Source organism: Anguilla rostrata, chromosome 1, assembly GCF_018555375.3.
Source record: "Anguilla rostrata isolate EN2019 chromosome 1, ASM1855537v3, whole genome shotgun sequence".
NCBI lineage: Eukaryota > Metazoa > Chordata > Actinopteri > Anguilliformes > Anguillidae > Anguilla > Anguilla rostrata.
Window position 1 is genome coordinate 53,378,506 of NC_057933.1, and position 18,553 is coordinate 53,397,058.

Below are 18,553 nucleotides of genomic sequence, written 5' to 3' on the forward strand. Positions count from 1 at the left end.
GCGATTCCTGCTCAAGGGGACCATGGCCATGCCCCATCTGGGATTTGATCCTGAAACCCCTTCAGTAAGCATACAACACTGCTACCTGGTTCTGCATTGTAATATCAGATATGATAGGAAGAAACAAATGCTTATATACAGACAAGCATGCATGACCCAAACTCCAAGATGATGATGCAAATTGTATCACTTCATTTTGAAGTTGGAATATTATTCACACTTGGCAGATGTATGCACCCGCTTGAACATTTTATGTTAAATCAAAGTTATATGTGTTTTCTGAGAAGATATTCAGCTTCACCTTGCGAACCTGCTCTTCTCCAATATTGGGAGGCACTTCCTTCTGCACTCTAGGAAAGGTAAATTTGCTGAGGTTAAGCACATTTTTCCTTTGCACCAGCAACAGATACCTGTTCAAATACAGAAATGATGAAGGTGGTAGAGACTAACACAAGCCTAATTTTAGTGAGGAGCTGGTGGTGGCTGAACTCTACCCTGGGTGTTGAACCTGTATGTTAATTCACAAGGCATGCTTTGAACCATCGATTGAATAAACGTTGGTGGAGTCCTTGGATACGACATCTCAGATATGATGTCAAATTTACAGAATCATTTTAATTTTAAACTCATTAAGAAGCTAAGACAATGTAATGTAACTTTTAATTTGTAATTTCATGCCCGTATCTATATCTAGCTCCCTTTCACTTGTGCACTTTCTAAGAACTTAACTCCACGTGTTGAAACAATTAAGGTGCAGAATTTTTGGATTTAAGTTGAATTTTTATATTTTCAGTCTGAATAGAGCCCTTAAGCATATGAAAGTATATTAAGCCTACATTAAGCAGCTTGTCACTCCTACAGATCCCTGTACTCTTTCAGCCAACTGTTAGGGCTGGTTATTATTAAATATGGCTGCCAGCTTCCCCCTGTTGAGTTAAGGGACGGGGCTGATGCACTTGATTCCAGAGACTGGGAGATGGGCCCTGGCGCAGATTCTACAAAAACATACCTCCAGATGCAGTAATGGCTTCAACCAGAATACACACAAAAAATGCATTTGATGCATTTTACAGCACCTCAGATTTAAAAAGGAAAATGCACATCAAAAAAAAAAAAAAAATCATACTTATTCTAATAAAAAAACATGTAATTCTTTTGGATCATCGTTCTGCCCTTTCTGATGACACTGTTGATTCCAGTGTCTCTTGTTGTGCTTCTGTGAACACTGCCAATCCCAAAAGGAAAGCATTACGGAAGGATGATGAGCCTTAGGTAGATATTTTACTGTGTTTTGTAGGTTCACTATTCACAAATAAGGTGAGAAATCCACTACTGAGCAGGTTGAGGTAGAAGTGCTGGAGGTGAACTGGTGTGGGGATTTGAGGAGGGATTTGGGCATGTCTGCTGAATTGAGAATTAAGTACTTCTGGACAGTGCACACTATTTTGTCCCCAAATCACCACCACATCTGCCACAAAGCATATTGCCAAAAGCACAAACAAGTACAGTGCCTTCAGAAAGCATTCACCTCATTTGAACCTCTTCGTATTTTGTCCTTTTACAAATACAATTGAATGCATTGAAATAATTTTTTCACTGGGTGAAAACTTTTTGAAGGCACAATATAGACAACAACACTACAATGTAGTGCTTTTACAGTACGTTCTTATCGTTGTTATTTCCTCCTATTGAACCCTCAACATTAACTTCCGGTGAGTCACTTTCCCACAAGCAATGATATGTTGTTTGTTACCCTCTTCGATAGATAGCTGTCTGCAGAATAAATTCCTTGTAACTGGCCAGCTCCTGCATAGTGCTTTGAGATCCAACAAGCAATGGAAATGCAATGCACACCTATAACAAGCAAGACATAAATACTAAATGCAATTATTATTGTATACAGGATAGATCGTAAGACTGTTGTCAATTGATGTTGATGCTAATGCTGATTGAACCACGCAACCATGCAGAAATGCTATCTCAATCACCTTTTATTTTTGCCATTTTTAATGAATTGCCTTTTGGTTGGGGGCTGTTATATCTATGATATTTGAGGAAGAAGTGAAACACTGTTACAGTTCTGCCCTTTTTCTTAATCATCAGTGCAAACTAACAGCTAACAAGCCATCTCTGTTTGTGTCTTACAGATTGCAGTCTGCATCATTCTGTTTGCTAACAGATCATCAGAGTTACGTGAGTCATGAGTAATGATCTATTAATCCTGGGCACACTGACCCTATCGGATAAAGTCCATTACCATCAGAGCAGTGATTAGTATCATTTTCAGGTACAGCCCTTTCCTGCGGTCTTAGAGGAAAATAGAAACTGAGATGAATGCTAATTGCCCATTTATTTCAATTAAAGTCACTGAAAGTGATGAATTGCGGATGGCTAAATGAGAACCCTGTGGTGGCAGGGTCTTTGGTCCCTGGAGGATGGTATCTGGTGGAGTTTAACGCTTTATTTTAAAAAACTTTTCACTGCTTTAACTGTTAACTACAATCTACTCCCAAGTTTCCAGGAAACACTTCCATACCTCCATGAGTATGAAATTGTACATTACAGATAAAATTTGATTCAATTTAAAACTGAGGTGTAGGCTGAGTTACTGAGATCTCCATGCAGCAGAAAGTCCTGCAGATCTATGTCAGTCTCAATAAACAGGGCAAGGCTTGAACAGGTCATGAACTCTATTAATCGCCATTATGCATCTAAAACAGGAAGTTATGAGATTACCCAGTCCTGTGGTGTTGTTGCTTAGGTTGCTCAATGTGCTCAAACTTAGTCATATTTTTGAGAGTGAAGGACACTCATGGTTAGACAGCACTAGCCTAATGAACCCAAAGTAAAGAGCAGTTCACAATCTGGCACCTACTAAACATGAGAATATGAATAAAATTGAGTGCCATTTCAATGGTGGGACCACTTCAAAAAATGAAACAAATAAATGAAAGTAGAAAAACAATTCTGAGAAAGACACACTTGCAAAAAATACAGCTATGTCCTTTCCATAAAGTCTACTACACAGACAGGACTCCTAATTTTTCCCAGCAGAATGGCCCTGCCAACTGTTCCATCCAGCCAGTGGAAAGTCCATCAGGCATCATCATCAGGAGAAATGCTTCAAAATTCATTTTTTCACTGTGGGTTGACAGACTAGGATGCAAGATACACCTTTCTTAGGTCTTCCTGCAGGCTAGAGCTGCTTCTCCTCTGGGTTCAGAAGGATAACAGACACCCTGCTGAGGAGGATAATCAACACTCAAACAGTAATCAATATGAGAACAGAGTTCTGTAATCCCTAGGCCTCCCATAGGGCTACTGACATTCAGCACCGGAGGTCATTGCTAGGTTGGGTTTCTTGCTCTTAACTGGTTGGATTTGTTATATACTACATTAATGGACAATGGAACCTGAGGAATACATAGGAGTAAGGTATCTCACTCAGGAGTTTTAAACTTGCACAGTGTGTCACCATTTTTGGATTCACTATTGGTCTGCTATACTAGTATTTCCCTTGAATGAACCAACAAATATTCAATAGCAAAACAGATAAATTATGTTTGAACAAAGCTGGACTCATTCAACAGAAAAAAAGGAAAGAACATGTGAACCAGTTCTCTATTTTTTTCAGTTTAGAAACAGCCCACTGTGGTTTTTGGGAGGTGAACCTTCACCATGATGCCTGTCGGCCAACGGCCTCGCTCTTGTGCAAACATTTTTTTTCCAGTTCACAAGCAGATTCTCTCTTTCCTCTCAGCTAAAAAAGAAGCGAGCTGTTACAACCAGCTGCTGTCCATTGCCACCTCTATGCTACATCGTGTGACCAGTGTCCTTAGGTCAGAGGCAGTGGAGCCGCAGAACACTGCTTTGCTGGAACAGAGCTGTGTTTCATTTGCTCTCTCTGAGAATAGGCCCAGCACACAGCGCACACAGAACTGCAGGCTGCATGTATCTGGCACATACAGTAGCCGCTGTAGATGATGCATAGAATCTTGCAGGTTGTGTGTAAGGATCTGGTTGTGTGCAGAACCCAGGAGCCCAGGCCTTCATGCTGCAGTCTGCAGTTTGCAGCGGTTGACAGCCGTTTCCTGTGAGTTGACGGCACGTGGGTCCAATGTGAAGGCAGAGGAAAAACAAAGAGTGCATGCTCCTTGTCGCCTAATTATTTCTTTGACACTTTGCGTCATGTCACTTTCAAAATTGAGAACTAAGAGAAAAATAAAAAAAGACAGGATCAGATGGGAATTCTATTAAAGACCTCTACACACCCCTACTGCCACCAGCCTCTGTTTATCATCCTCTCTCCACACGTACACACACACACATGTACGTGCGCACACAGACACGCACGCACACGCGCACACACACAGCAGAACGGCTGTGTCCAGCCCTCCAATCCCACTTATCGGTCATGGAGCCAGTTAGCAGGGATCAGCTGCCTACTTTAAATAGTTAAGGTCAAAGGCAAAGCCCATTTCTCAACGTGCCCAGAACGTGTCAGCTATTTCCTGCCACTTTTTTTGTGACGTCAGCCGTCTTGGGATGTGCAGGGCCACACGTTCTGTCTCGCTGCCCAGCGACAGCTCACTGGGGGCTTAGACTGCAGCTCCATCTCCTCACTTGCTCAGCTACTGAACATCAGCTGGTTCATAGGTGCTGTCAGTCCTGAAACAGGCATGGCTGTGGTCAGTCTAGAATCGCACAGAGATGTGACCTGCATGTGTTGGGCTGTTTCAGGCTGAGGGTTTATACAGCAGGGCCTGTATTCGGGTGAGGGTTTGGCCCATTTCAGGGCAGGTGCTTGACCAAATTCAGTGTTTGTACAGCAGAGTCTGTTTCACAGAGACAGTCTGCTAAATGCATCACTTAGTCAAGCACTTCAGCAGCCTCACTTCCTCCTTAGCTGCAGAGTCTGCCCATGCCAAATAAATCACAAACCCTTAATAATCAAACGCCAACCTCCAAAGACCTTTCCATTACCCATTCCTGAGGGGTCTCATCTCCCAGACTGCACCTGCTGTGGATTCCTATGGCAGACAAGTGGTTAGAATCCTCATTAAAACCCTCATGGACTCATCCACGGAAAGACTGCTTTAATGAAAAATACCAGTGAATCAGGGACGTTTTTCTTGCTTATAACTTTCTATTTAACACTTGAATCTTGTGCCAATAGGAGGGTAGGGAGACGGTTACAGCAGGTCCTTTTCTGATGGACCAGATTGCTCACATTGTTCTTTGCTTGCTTGGTTCACTGTTTTTAGATTTTTATGTCGCCTGTAGGAATTAGGAAGCATTATTATTGGCTCCTTTGTGGGGCATGTTTTTTCTTCCTGACAGGAAGTGGGTTGATGATGTGATGAGTGTGGTGTTTTTGCAGTGCTTAGTGCAGGGGTGAGCACTAAATAGTTGCATAATGACTCTGTGATGATGTGAAGTGTGGTGAAAAGTATTTTTTAGAATAGTTCCAGAGTGATGCCAATAGCCGAGCTGAGATATCTGCCCTCTCTGAGAATTGTGGCATAGAGAGTTTCTCAGTTGATTTGGCGAGAAATATTGAGAGTAAGAGACAGAGAGAATTGGACAAAGAGGGAGAAGGATATGCGCTATATCAGAGTAGTTCATATTACCCTGTACGACTCTGTGAGGAAACATCTATAAATACTCCTGTCTGACATCTCCGCCTGACCTCAAAGATAAAGCTTGACCCTGTCCTACTCAGTGACGTCTGAGATTTGTGGGACTTGCTTCTGTCGGAAACCTGCTGGATTCTCTGACTCGGCCGACTCCAGGAATTCCTTGCTCTCCCTCTGCAGCAGATCAAGGAATCTGGAGGCCATCTCTCCAAGAATTTCTTTTGGGCCAGGAGCAAGATTCAGGAAAAAGGTTTAAAAACAGGGATGAGGAAGCCTCCCATTCCTCCTGGGACCTCAAAGTTGGACGTTCATCCTCAAGGTCCCGGCTTGGGCGCTTGCTATTTAAACAGCCAAGATGATACAATCGTGGGCTGCCCTCGACCCACAAAACTCCACTGCCACTGTGCTTTGAATGGGAACCTATATGTCTCGCTCCCATTACCCAATGATGCCACACATTGTGTTATGTATTAAAATCAGGCTGCCCTAAGTCTGGGTCCTGTTTCCACCTGTTTTATGCACAGTCAGTACATGGGGTGAAGGTCCATTGATGAAGCTCATGTTTATAAATGAATGAACACATATTATTGCCTCGTTGGCAGGCCTAAGCACAGGTATGCTGTATGCCATCTAATGAGATTGAAATTCTAATCACTCCTCCAAGAGACCCTGGACCTCACCGTCTCTCCTGGGGCCAAGAGGATGAAACACTGAGCATAATCTCTGCATCTCCTCTGCTCGTTAAGGCCTCTTAATTAAAACATTAACGTGCCCCCTCAATTAGATCTTCAAAATCTATTTGCACTCACCAATCACCGGCTGTCTTCCAGGCTTGTCCCTTATCATTTCAGACGGCAGATTGGTTTTTGGGAGCAGCTGAGAAGGGGTAGTTTAAGGGGAGATGAGAAATGAGAGATGAAATTAGGTCTCAGTATGAAGCCCCTGCTGAGGGCTTGATGAGTGGGAGGAGGTGATGTGGCATTCACGTCTACATTTTGGGGCCTCATAAAGTCGTTCTTCGGCTGCACTCTTTTTCGGGAGAGCCTCTGGCCCCCTCCTTCGTTTTATTAGGCCAGACTGTCTGAGGCTGCTTTTTAATAGACCCAGAAGACAAACTCATGGCTGTAAAATGTGCTCTTATGAAGAAAGAGAAGGCAGCCTGGTCACTGGATGTTGAAGCACCCCCCCCCCATGCCCCCACATCCCCCCAGAAGACCAGAGGCCCCCTCAGCCCTTCTCGTACTGTAATGGGGCACATAAGGACACACAGAATTCATTACACATTTTTAATTTAACATGCATGTCCCACTTCAACAGGATTTTGGTTGGTAGCAGGAACTTAGGAAAAGAACTTGTGAAGCACATAGCGTATGAAATTTCCTATGTTTAGTGTCTCCAACTAAACACTTACTTTAAGCAGAGCCTGTTTCTCTCTCTCTCTTTGTGCTTGTTATAATGAGGATATTCATTCACTCATAGTCTGAAATAAGTAGCACCTTTAAGTATAACAGTGGCCCTGCCTGTAATTAATTACCTTCGATATTTTATCCTGATACTGCAAGGGAAGCCAACATCTTGTCTCAGTGGAAACTTGAATTCAACAACTGAGGAAAATGGAAGTGAAGCACATAATAGAGGGAGCCGGCACATTTTAAAGCGTTGTAACCCTGGAAAGTACAACCTCTAAATTATTATTTTTAAAAATATACATTTTAACAATTGGGGGTAATGTACTATTCCAGATGCGTGATAGCATTTGCGAGGGATGATCTTTCCGAAAGCTTTCCTGATCTTCAGTTTCTGGAACATTAGTGTATGTATGTATGATCATTATTTTCCTGCTATTTTCCTTATTTTCTTAGGGTAAAAGTGTACGACCACGGTCAGTGGTTAGCGTATGACTGCAGTCAGTGTGCGGTTGTGATCCAACTCGCAGTCACAGGTGAGTATATGATTGTGTAGTTAGCAATGTGACTGCAATCACTGGCATAGGTGTCAGTGTGTGGTCATTGTCAGGGATTGGTGTATGAATGAGTGTGTAGGTCTACAGTGTAGTATTATTGTTAGGGAAATGGGCTTGCTGGGGCACTGCAATTGTACCCTTGAGCAAAAAAGGCACTACATCTAAATTGCTCAGTATACATCTAGCTGTTCAAATGGATACTATGTAAACATGTAACACTTGTGTTAGTAACTCTGGATAAGGACACCTGTTAAATGCCTGTGTGTAATGTAATATGATGTGATGTGCGGTCGCAGTGTGTTGTTGGTGGGTGAGTGTGCATTCATAGTGAGTGACTGGTGTATGAGTTTGTGGTCAGCCAGTGATTGGTGTATGGTCGTGGTCAGTGATAGGTGGATGTGTGGTTGTGGTCAGTGATAATTGTGCGAGTATGCAGTCATGGTAAGTGAATGTGTAGTTGTGGTCAGTGTAAGAGAGTGCGGCCATAGTTGGTGATCGGTGTATGTCACAGTGGACATGCCTCGTAGCCACTTTCCTCTGGGGTAATACAGTGTTAGAGTAAATGGGATAATCTGGGTTTACTGGACTGGGTGGCTGCAGTGACGCAGAGCTTTGCGCTTGCTGATGGATTCTGGATGACGTGCCCCTCCTTGACATTGTACCTAAGTCTACTCTGCCCCCACCCCTGTCCCTTCCTGCCCCCCCCCCCCTCCCCCAGAAAGAAACTGTCTGTGCGTTCCATCAGTCAAAAACTAATTTGCTCAGATCCAGAACTCTTACTGTCAGCACGTGAACACTACAGCTCTATTGCTGCTGTCCCTTTCTGGGTTGGGGATGGGAGACAGCATTAGATTTTTCTGTTTTTCTGAAATTTTTGTGGTTACTCTAACTTTTTCCCTCATTTTACACTGCCCCTTCTCCAAGTCCAGCACAACATGGAAATTACATACGACAGACATGTCAACATGTGCCATTTTCTGTGGCTGGGAGAATATTGTATTTCATTGAATATAAATTTGTAAGGATATCATTTTCAATCCTGGCCAACATCAGCATGCCCTACCTCTGGTAAAGTGAGGCCAGTGTTTCCCACTACAGTGGACTCTGGGTCATAGTTGGCTGATGACACAGCCAAGGCCTAGAACTGAATCTCTGACAAAAGGGCCCAGCTCATAGTAAGCCTCACAATGGAGCAACTGTTTGAGTTGTACAAGCTCCCAGTGCTCTCCCTTGGTCCAGATGGGTGACCCATGGCACAGATACTAGTGAGCCTCAAATAAGAGCTGGTGTCAAAATTGTGTCAGATGGATGTAGCGTTGTTTTCCTAGTTTGGGTTTTCTGCCTCGGATGCCGTACTCCTGGACTAAGTTAATCTAAGATTTTCCCACAGCCTCTCTGTCTCCTTCCCTCTCCCAGCTGGATGATAACAAAGCAGTTTATACAATTCAGAAGACCAGCAATACTAAATCCATATAAAATTGATAAAATGGCAGGAAGGAAATAAAACATCTGGACTTTTTTCTTTTGCAATTTGGCCAGCAGCTGTAAAGAATCAGGGCTGCCTAGTGATGTTGTGGGTCAGTACCACAGAAGAGGCTGATGGCAATAGACCGGGCACGTCATTCCCACCTGCTGGTGTGTTTTTGGCAGAGGTGCACACAGAGTGTAACACTACAGGAAAGGAGATGGGATGGCAGACAGAAGATATGTAGTGAGGTGGTGAATCTCCTGCAGTGCTCTCAAGTGCTCTCATCAACACATAATTATTGGACAGCAATGCACCTCACAAATCCTGTGCTATCAGACCAAAAAAGATATGAGGGACATAAACATGGCACCGACATACTTGCGCACATACACTCCCAGAACACACATACATAGCACAGTACATACACCCAGACACACATACACTGATCTATTTGCTTCACAGACACACGCTAATCATTGGTCTAACAACTGAATGCACCTCCTCATAAACAGTATATAGATATATAAATAATTATTTTATTAGGTACACCTTGCAACTCAATATATAAAGCATGCAGACATGCTGCGGAAGTTTAGTTGTTGTTCAACCAATGAGCAATGATTTTTGGAGCCATCTCAGAAACAGCTACTTTCCGTGGATTTTCATGGGCACATGAGTCTCTAAACTCATGACGCATGACAGCAGAAGTTCTGGGAAAAAACTCATTGTTATAGAAAGAGGTCAGAAGAGAATGGGCATGCTTGTTCAAGCTAACAGAAAGGTCACAAATGCTCAAACAACAACTGTATACAACAGTGGTGTGCAGAAGGGCATCTCTGAACGGACATTGCATCACACCTTGAAGTGGACTGGCTACAGAAGCAGAAGACTAGGCAGGTTTTGACTCCTGGCAGCTAAGATCCTCATAGACTGGAAATAGACTGGAATAACATCACCATGTCAAGTCAATTTTGATTTCTGCTGTGCCATGCATATCAGAATTTGGCAAAAACATGGATCCATTCTGCCCTGTGTCAAGGGTGCAGGCTGCTGCTGGTGATATAATGGTGTGGAGAATGGTTTATTTGCACACATTAGGCACTATAATATAAATTGAACATCATTTGAATGTTACAGCATACCTAAGCACTGTTGCTAACAATGTGCATCCTTTCATAGCCACAGTCTACCTTATTTCAAATTGATACATCCAGCAGTATAATGCATCATGCTGTAAAGCATGCATCTTTTCAAGCTGGCTCCACCAACATGATAGTGACTTCAATTTACTTCAGTGGCCTGCATAGTCTCCAGATCTCAATCCAATAGAGCACCTTTGGGATGAGCTGAACGTAGAGGCTCATAGAATGAGTGTGTACAAAAAATACTGCATTTCTATCGAGTCATATATGTACATAGTGTATATACAGGTATATAGTTGCAGAGACACTTTATAGGATAAAATGTGGCAGTGACTTTTACTCCTCTAGAGGGCCACATAGATCCTTCCAGTCCCAGAGTATCGTACCGTACTGTATCTCTACAGGCAAAGAAATGGACTAAGAGAGTGAATGTGTCCCTGGACGGATATATATATATATATATATATATGCACTTGTACACATATAACTAATAATAATAATAATAATAAAATTGGTCAGTCATTATTTTAAAATATAGCCTATTGTCAAAATTTGATATTACTGACGGTGCAATTTGAGCCTGTTATGGGTCTACCATCCTTGAAAAATACTTTAAGAATTTCCATCCTTAAAACAATGGTTTCCATTAATTTTCCAATGGTTCCACTCAACAATACATAATTTACAATAGGCTACAATCTGGCATGATTTGCGTCGAAGGCAGTAAAAATCAATTTCAATGTTCAGATTCACTTCTACATTGAAAAGTTCAAATTAAACCTTTATGTTTGATCTCGACCTTGCAAATTGTTAGGTGAATAAAGGTGTACATAACAGCACGTTAAAATCAGCCTGTTGAATATATTTAACGGTCTCCCTTTACTCGGACAGATATCATGTATACCGTTGATTAGACTTGAAAAGAGAAGGGGCTGAACCCACATACGACGCAGTGATTGGTGAAGACAGCTGTCAATCAAATATACCTTCCTTGCTGAAGGTAGCTTGAGGCGAAGCTTTTCAGTATTCATTTGACATTCCTCGCATCTTAGCTCAGAGGGGCGCAGCTCAGTCCACCTGCTTGTAAAACCTGCATAAAAGTTCAATGGACAGATAATAGTTAACTGTGATAAAACTGAGTTATTGCAGATGGCCAAATTTTAGTTCAAATTGCATTCACATAAGACTATTTGGCATACATCGAAACAATAATTTATTTCAGTGTTCACTTTTTGTGCGATTCCGTCCTAACTTGAATTGAATTTGCTGTAATTGCTCGGCAGATGCGAAAATGTAGGACTCATGAGTTAAAGCTTTCAGGAAGGAATTCCGCAGAAGAATCCTCGTTGGGGGAGCGTGCCAAGTGCAACCCGAATATTCATGCAAATTATAGGCGTGCCTTCGGGCGATGGAGTCACTGCCGGAACTTCAGAAAACCAACGGTATACAAACCAGTACGAGACGGTAATCTTCAGATCTAGAAGGGCTCTAGGGACCCCGACAGACAAACGAGGAGAATTTGACGTTCATAAAAGGAAGGGGAGACAGTAAAGAAAGAAATAACTGCGAAGTGAAGTCCTCTTCTTTAGTCACTCCACAAGAGTAGAGTACCGCGGAGAAGGAGCCTAAGTTTGCAGCGGTCAGTTCTTACTAATTTGAATAAGTATTCAATTGCCATTTTTTCCGAACTGAGGGGACGCGCAGTTGGAAGAAACCAAATCACCGATGTGGATCACTTTGGTACATCTGAACCATACCATATCTGACTTTGAGTGCAAACCTGAACACGGACAGAGGTAATAAGAAGTTTTTTTTTTGTTTTGTTTTGTTTAAATCTGTATTTGTCCTTTTCTAATCGTGATGGCTGAAGACGATAATGGTACCGCTGCTGGAAATAGACTGGACTTGGAGGGCAGCAACTTTAGTGTTCTCAGCTGGGAGCAAGTCCAGCGTTTGGACAAGATCCTGACGGACACCATCCCCATCCACGGTCGGGGCAACTTCCCCACCTTGGAGATGAAACCACGACAAATAGTAAAAGCAGTGAGGAGTCGAATGGACGAGAAACAGATCACTGTTCGAGATGTACGGTTAAACGGGTCAGCGGCGAGCCACGTCTTGCACGAGGACAGCGGATTGGGGTACAAGGACCTTGACCTCATCTTTTGCGCGGATCTAAAAGGGGAAGGCGAATTTCAGACTGTTAAGGATATAGTTTTAGATTGTCTCCTGGATTTCTTGCCAGAAGGGGTGAACAAGGAGAAAATTACCCCATTAACTTTAAAGGTAAACCGTCTAATTTTTATTTGCATGTGTTTGATACTATTTAACCCCGTGCTAAATCGAAAATAATAGACTATAGGCTACAACGAAGTTAAACAATGCATTGGTTCATTGGTTTTGAACTGTATTGGGAAAAGTAGCTAATGTGCGCGTAGCCTAGGGAATGAAATGCATTTAGCAAGTTTATCTATAGTAAAATGTTGGGTTTTCTACAACTAAGTGGATTTGACTAAACCAATTTAAAACGGATCCTGCCACTTCATCTACCTAGATTCCGTAGGCTAGGTAGGTAGGGAAGGTTTTTACCTATATTAAATCTGAGCAAATAAAGGGTCGTGTTTTACTAAGTAGAAAATTAAAGTACAGATTTACGGCATTTTGTATTATTTTCAGTATGCTTCCTATGTCTTTCTATCATAGTTACAATCGTGCTGTCATATTCCTGCAATTTGAAGAAATAGAGACATTATTAATAGGTTATATTGTTAAAGTAATAGAAAGTACAAATGTCCTCTATGGAACTTCTTTCTAAGTCCTGTTATGCTGCACTTTATGTACATAATTGATACATAGAAGTATCTTATTGTAATTTGGTGTTGCTTTTAAAATTGTCATGCTACCTCTAGAAGAGGAAAATTAAAGGTGAGCTTGTGTACAATCTCTCTTGGTTATGTAGGAGGCCTATGTCCAGAAAATGGTGAAGGTCTGTAACGACTCTGACCGCTGGAGCCTGATCTCCCTGTCCAACAACAGTGGCAAGAACGTGGAGCTCAAGTTTGTAGACTCACTGAGGCGGCAGTTTGAGTTCAGCGTGGACTCCTTCCAGATCAAGCTGGACTCCCTGCTCCTGTTTCACGAGTGCTCAGAGAACCCCATGTCGGCCACCTTCCACCCCACCATCATCGGGGAGAGTGTGTACGGGGACTTCGGTGCCGCCCTGGACCACCTGCGGCACAAGGTCATCTGCACCCGCAACCCGGAGGAGATCCGGGGCGGCGGGCTGCTGAAGTACTGCCACCTGCTGGTGCGCGGTTTCCACGCGGCCTCCGAGAGCGAGATGAAGTCACTGCAGCGCTACATGTGCTCGCGCTTCTTCATCGACTTCCCGGACATCGGCGAGCAGCAGCGCAAGCTGGAGTCCTACCTGCAGAACCACTTTGTGGGGCTGGAAGACCGTAAGTACGACTACCTGATGACGCTGCACGAGGTGGTGAACGAGAGCACGGTGTGCCTGATGGGCCACGAGCGGCGGCAGACCCTGAGCCTCATCACCATGCTGGCCGTGCGCGTGCTGGCCGAGCAGAACGTCATCCCCAATGTGGCCAACGTCACCTGCTACTACCAGCCCGCTCCGTATGTGGCCGATGGCAACTTCAGCAACTACTACATCGCCCAGGTGCAGCCTGTCTTCACCTGTCGACAGCACGCCTTCTCCACCTGGCTGCCCTGCAACTGAGCGAGGGAGAGGTGAAGGGAGAGGGAGAGGGGTCCAGGGGTACACCTTAGTTTGGTGGGTGGGCTTCCCTCCTGTTCTGTTCTGCGTTGTGTGTTTTGTCTCCCACATTTTTTCGAAGGGCTGATGGGGTCTGCTCTGTGGAGAGTCGGTGACAATACGTAGAACTGAGTCCCTGCCATGGGATTACAGGACACAGAGGGGGCTGTGGTGAAAACCTACAGGTCTAAAATCAAGCAAGCCCCCCCCCCCCCTCCCCAACCGCCATCTACCCCTCTCTCCCCACTAGCCTGCTGGGTAAGGTGGGGGGGACCTGATCTAAACACCCATCGATGCTTGGCTGAAACACTGGCCATAGAATCCTTCTCCCAGAGAGGTATTTCTGTCTGATTGTGCAGTCGGCAGAACAGGAACGGAAGTTAGCGTGCAGCTTTGACGCTGAGCTTTCTCAGACTGACTGTAGCTGCATGCACGAGGGCTTCTGGCTTGGTCAGGCATGCCACTTGGCAGCGTGCTCAGCAAACACCCTGCGGGTAGCGTCAGACTCCCTCAGCCACCGTGGCGGCAGGCAGGTGAGGCCACATCCCTGTGCAAGCAGCAGTCTGGAAAGCTAAATTAGATAAGAACAGATAAAATTACCATGATGTGTTTACAAAACCAAAGATTTTTTAAAATACCCACGTTGAAGAAAATAAAAGCAAACCAGTCAAAACAAAGATAAAAAATGCTATGTTTGTATATGTGAAGCATGTGTCTAATATCTATCAAGTGCCTAACTGCCTACTGTGGGCAAGAGAAATCTAACAGTTTGTATTGTTTTGTGAGTAAACCCATTTTTTTCCACAGTCAGGGACACACTGTGGAGCTCTAAAGCTTGTGAATGTATGTATGAAAGAATTGTTGAAATGTAGCGCTGGTGTCAGTGTACTTGTAAGGTTCTTGCTCGCTGTCTCAGCTGGCTTAGATGTAGGCAGTGTGGCATCGTGCAGTAGTGTGTGAGCAGTTGTAGAGAGGATGTCTCAAGATATTGCGAGTGTTTCAAAGCTGCAGTAAAAAAGTGAAAAGGGGAAGTATGTTGTGTATGAGAGCATTGTTATGGTTCACATTCCTATTTATTCTTGTTTTATGTGGAACTCTGTTCAACGTGTCTCTTATCTGAATGTTTTTCACACAGTGTGGTATATACAGTGTATATTCTGTCATTGGCTGTCATTCATTTAAAAATGACATGATTTTCATCTTTTTCTTTACATTGATTGATCGAGATGCGGTGGGGGGTTGCAGGTATCTGCGGCAAAGCAATACTTGTGTTTTAGTTGTTTTTTTGTTGCAATGTGCATTTGTCCTTACCGTCCTCATTTTTTACAATGCTACAATTACATATTTTTGCTTTCCCAGGGTAAGGGCCAATTCACAAACTACAGTGCAGTTCTAGGATAGGTACAGCCCAGCTTAGAAAGATACAGTCTAGCTCACAGGCAGCAGGGTGAATGAAGCTGCCTGAGACTAAATATAAAGACCTGATTTATAAGAAGGCTGTGTCTGTGCGTGCGTGCATGCCTGTGTGCGTGCATGTGCCTCTATAGGTTTCTTTTCTGTGTGGGGACAGAATTTGATGTAACACCTGGACAGGGAATTCTGCAGCTACTGCTGAAGCTCTTGAACCAGCCGGGCTGTGTTTGCGCTTGACCCACCTGCTGGGCCACTGCTCTGTGCCCTGGGGTCCTGCAGCCTAACCCTACTTTGGCTGGCCGTCGATACAACATTGGTCTGTTGTTGGCTGTCCTGAATTATCGGGAAAGGGGATGTCTTGCAATGTCACTGGGGCGGAATAAGGTGAGGGGAAGGGCACAAGAGCAAGAACTGGGAAAGCAAGAGAGAGGGAAGGGAAGAAAGAGAGGAGAGAGACTGCAGGAGGAAGTTATAATTGATAATATGAGATTCTGGAGAGAGAGGTGCAGCTGGTGAAGAGGTATTGCTTCTTTTGGTCTAAAGTATTCACATGAAAATAACCTCCATCCTTTTCTTGAAGGTTCTGGTTCTCTCCCCTTTGTCAGTTTCACATGGGTCTGAACCACACACCATTTTATTTTCAACATCACCCATCCATCACATTTGCATTACTGGGAAAGGTGAGGGTAAAGCCATAGCTATGTGTTCTTGAAAAGGTGGAGCATGAAGCTGTGTCGGCAGCGGTGACTGGAGTCTCAGATTTATCTCTTTTTAGACACTGTCCTTAGACTGTATGCCCTGGCATACAGTGGCTTAGTAGAGGAACCCTACCTCTCTCTTTGGGCCCGATTTTTGTCTCGATACCAAAGCTCTGAACCCTGACCTCTGACTTCTGCCCCACAGTCACTGGGGCAGTGAATGCAGTGTATTTTGCATAGAGGAGGGTATGTGGGTGCATCATGAGCTGGTTCGATTTCAGACCACTGCCAGTGCCGACCCTTTACAATTTAACTCGCTGTTCCCTTATATTGTGTTCCATCTTTTTACCAGCACAGTCCTACCAGCAACTGCTCTCTGTTTTCTATTTATTCTTTTATTTTTGGTAAGCTTTATAATACTCAGTAGGATGTGCAATGAACATGGTTTGAACAGTCTGGTTCCGCAGATATGAAATGGCTGATTCAGCTTGACTTTTAACGTCCAGTGGATTAAAGTCCAAATGCGGTGTCGGACACATTGTTACTTTTGCCTCTGTTTGGGTGTATTTTGCAATCAATCTGTTCTGGTACTTGAAAAAGAGCCTATCATATTTGTTTTTTTGTAATGACTTTTTGTAAATGGATTGAATATTACAGTTGTCACTCCGCTTTTTTGTCAAATTGCACATGGAACATTTCTGAACAGCTTTTTGTAAATGTACATGTCTCCTGTGGGTTGAAAATAAAAGTTGTTTTCATCATTAAAAAAAAATCTAAAACCATGTCACAGCATCAGTCTCTCTTTAAAGAGTAAAGCAACAGAAAAATACATACTACAGTAATGAGGTTTGTATGTGGAAGAAAAAAAAAAGACAAATGCACTCATTTTTATTACCAATATTTTACATGGATTGTCTTTAAAAAATTATATTTGTATGACATATATGTATGGTCATCAGGCCAGCATTTTGGGTATTAGGCCTGCATTGTCGACAGATACGGACTATGGTTATCCACCCAGTGTGGTGTGGTCATCATACCAGAACGACTGTTCCATCTCCACATACAGTCCTCTGTCTGTTCAGTGTTACAAACTTTTGAAAGTCCAATAGGTACAATATAATTTCAACATGGACGACTGTGATCAGGTCTCATAGTGCATACAGATAGTGTTCGGACAGTAAATTGACCAAGTCTTTAAAAGCAAACCAGTGAGAATGCCCCTGGCATTAATGTGTGTGGGGGGTGTTGTCAACAGGGAGGAAGGCAGTAATTCTCATTAGGGGAAGCAGCGAGAAAGTGAGAGAGAAAGTGCTCTATATTTGGAAGCGATGATAAGGATATTATCTGTTTCACTAAAGCTTGTTTACAGCTTAGACACTAGAGCACTAGAGCAATAGAATGCTGAGCTACAGGAGGTCTCTCTCTCTTTCTCTGTGTGTGTTTGTCTGTCTCTCTCTCTCTTGCTCACACACATATGCACACAGACCTATTCCAGTTTCCCAGATAATCTCTGAGATCTACTTATATAGCGTGCCCCTCTGTGCTGTGCTCCGGGAGGTAACTGTGGGCCAGCTCAGTTTCCCCAGTGCACTCACCGCAGGAAGTGTGACCAAACTGATTTGAGCAGCCCTCATACATAACAGCACCGTTTCTACTCATAAGTGTTCCAGCGATCATCCCTGTACTCCCAAATGGGTCAGCTGTTTACCTGAGCAGACACTGAGGCATACACTGAGACTATTACAGTGCCTGTAATAGTCTGCCTCTGTATAATCATAATGTTACATTAAGCCTTGGTACCAGTTGGAAAAATAGCAGTAATTGAAAGCTAGCTACCAAACACTATGAGTAACAACTAAAAAAATAAACAGGGATACATTAATACTCCAACTTTAATTGTAGAACAAAGAGCATCATTGATTCTATAAACCTGTAGCCAACCAGACTAAAATCATATTTTCGAGAAGACATCACCCTTTCTGAACATTATTTGTTTCAGACAAAACAGAGCAGCTATACTACCAATCTAAATATGCAATTTTTCACAGACTGTGTGCTTTTATTAAGTTAAGAAAAATAGACAAAAATGACAAAATGCCATTTGGCTTTTCTATCGCACCAGTCACTGAAATCAGTGGAAATTTGGCCAAATTGGATGAAAAAGCCAAAACTGGCAATAACTCTTGTCAGTCTGTGCTTTTGCCAAAAAACAAACATAATTTCAAACCAAAATCATGTGACTACCATCATGTGACTACCATTGTCTGCCAGAAATGGGCCTACTATTGGATTTTGCAGTAATAACTTCAGCACAATTGGTTTAGTACAAACTGCTTTCGCTTTAACTCAAAAATCTGCTCCAGTTTGATTCACTATGGCTTCAAATAAAGTAATCTCACTTTAATTTCTTGTGGTTCTGAGAATCAAAGTAGGACTGACAACAAATTAGGTAGTG

At 43.1% G+C, this 18,553-nt stretch overlaps 1 protein-coding gene across 1 annotated transcript; it reads left to right on the top strand.

Moving 5' to 3' along the window:
* The first annotated feature begins 10,954 nt into the window (after positions 1–10,954).
* Positions 10,955–16,877, top strand: tent5aa (terminal nucleotidyltransferase 5Aa). Its single transcript, XM_064342667.1, has 2 exons — positions 10,955–12,495; positions 13,169–16,877. The coding sequence occupies exons 1-2, from the start codon at positions 12,070–12,072 to the stop codon at positions 13,946–13,948; spliced, it is 1,206 nt and encodes a 401-aa protein (XP_064198737.1). The 5' UTR covers positions 10,955–12,069; the 3' UTR covers positions 13,949–16,877.
* Positions 16,878–18,553: the final 1,676 nt, after the last annotated feature.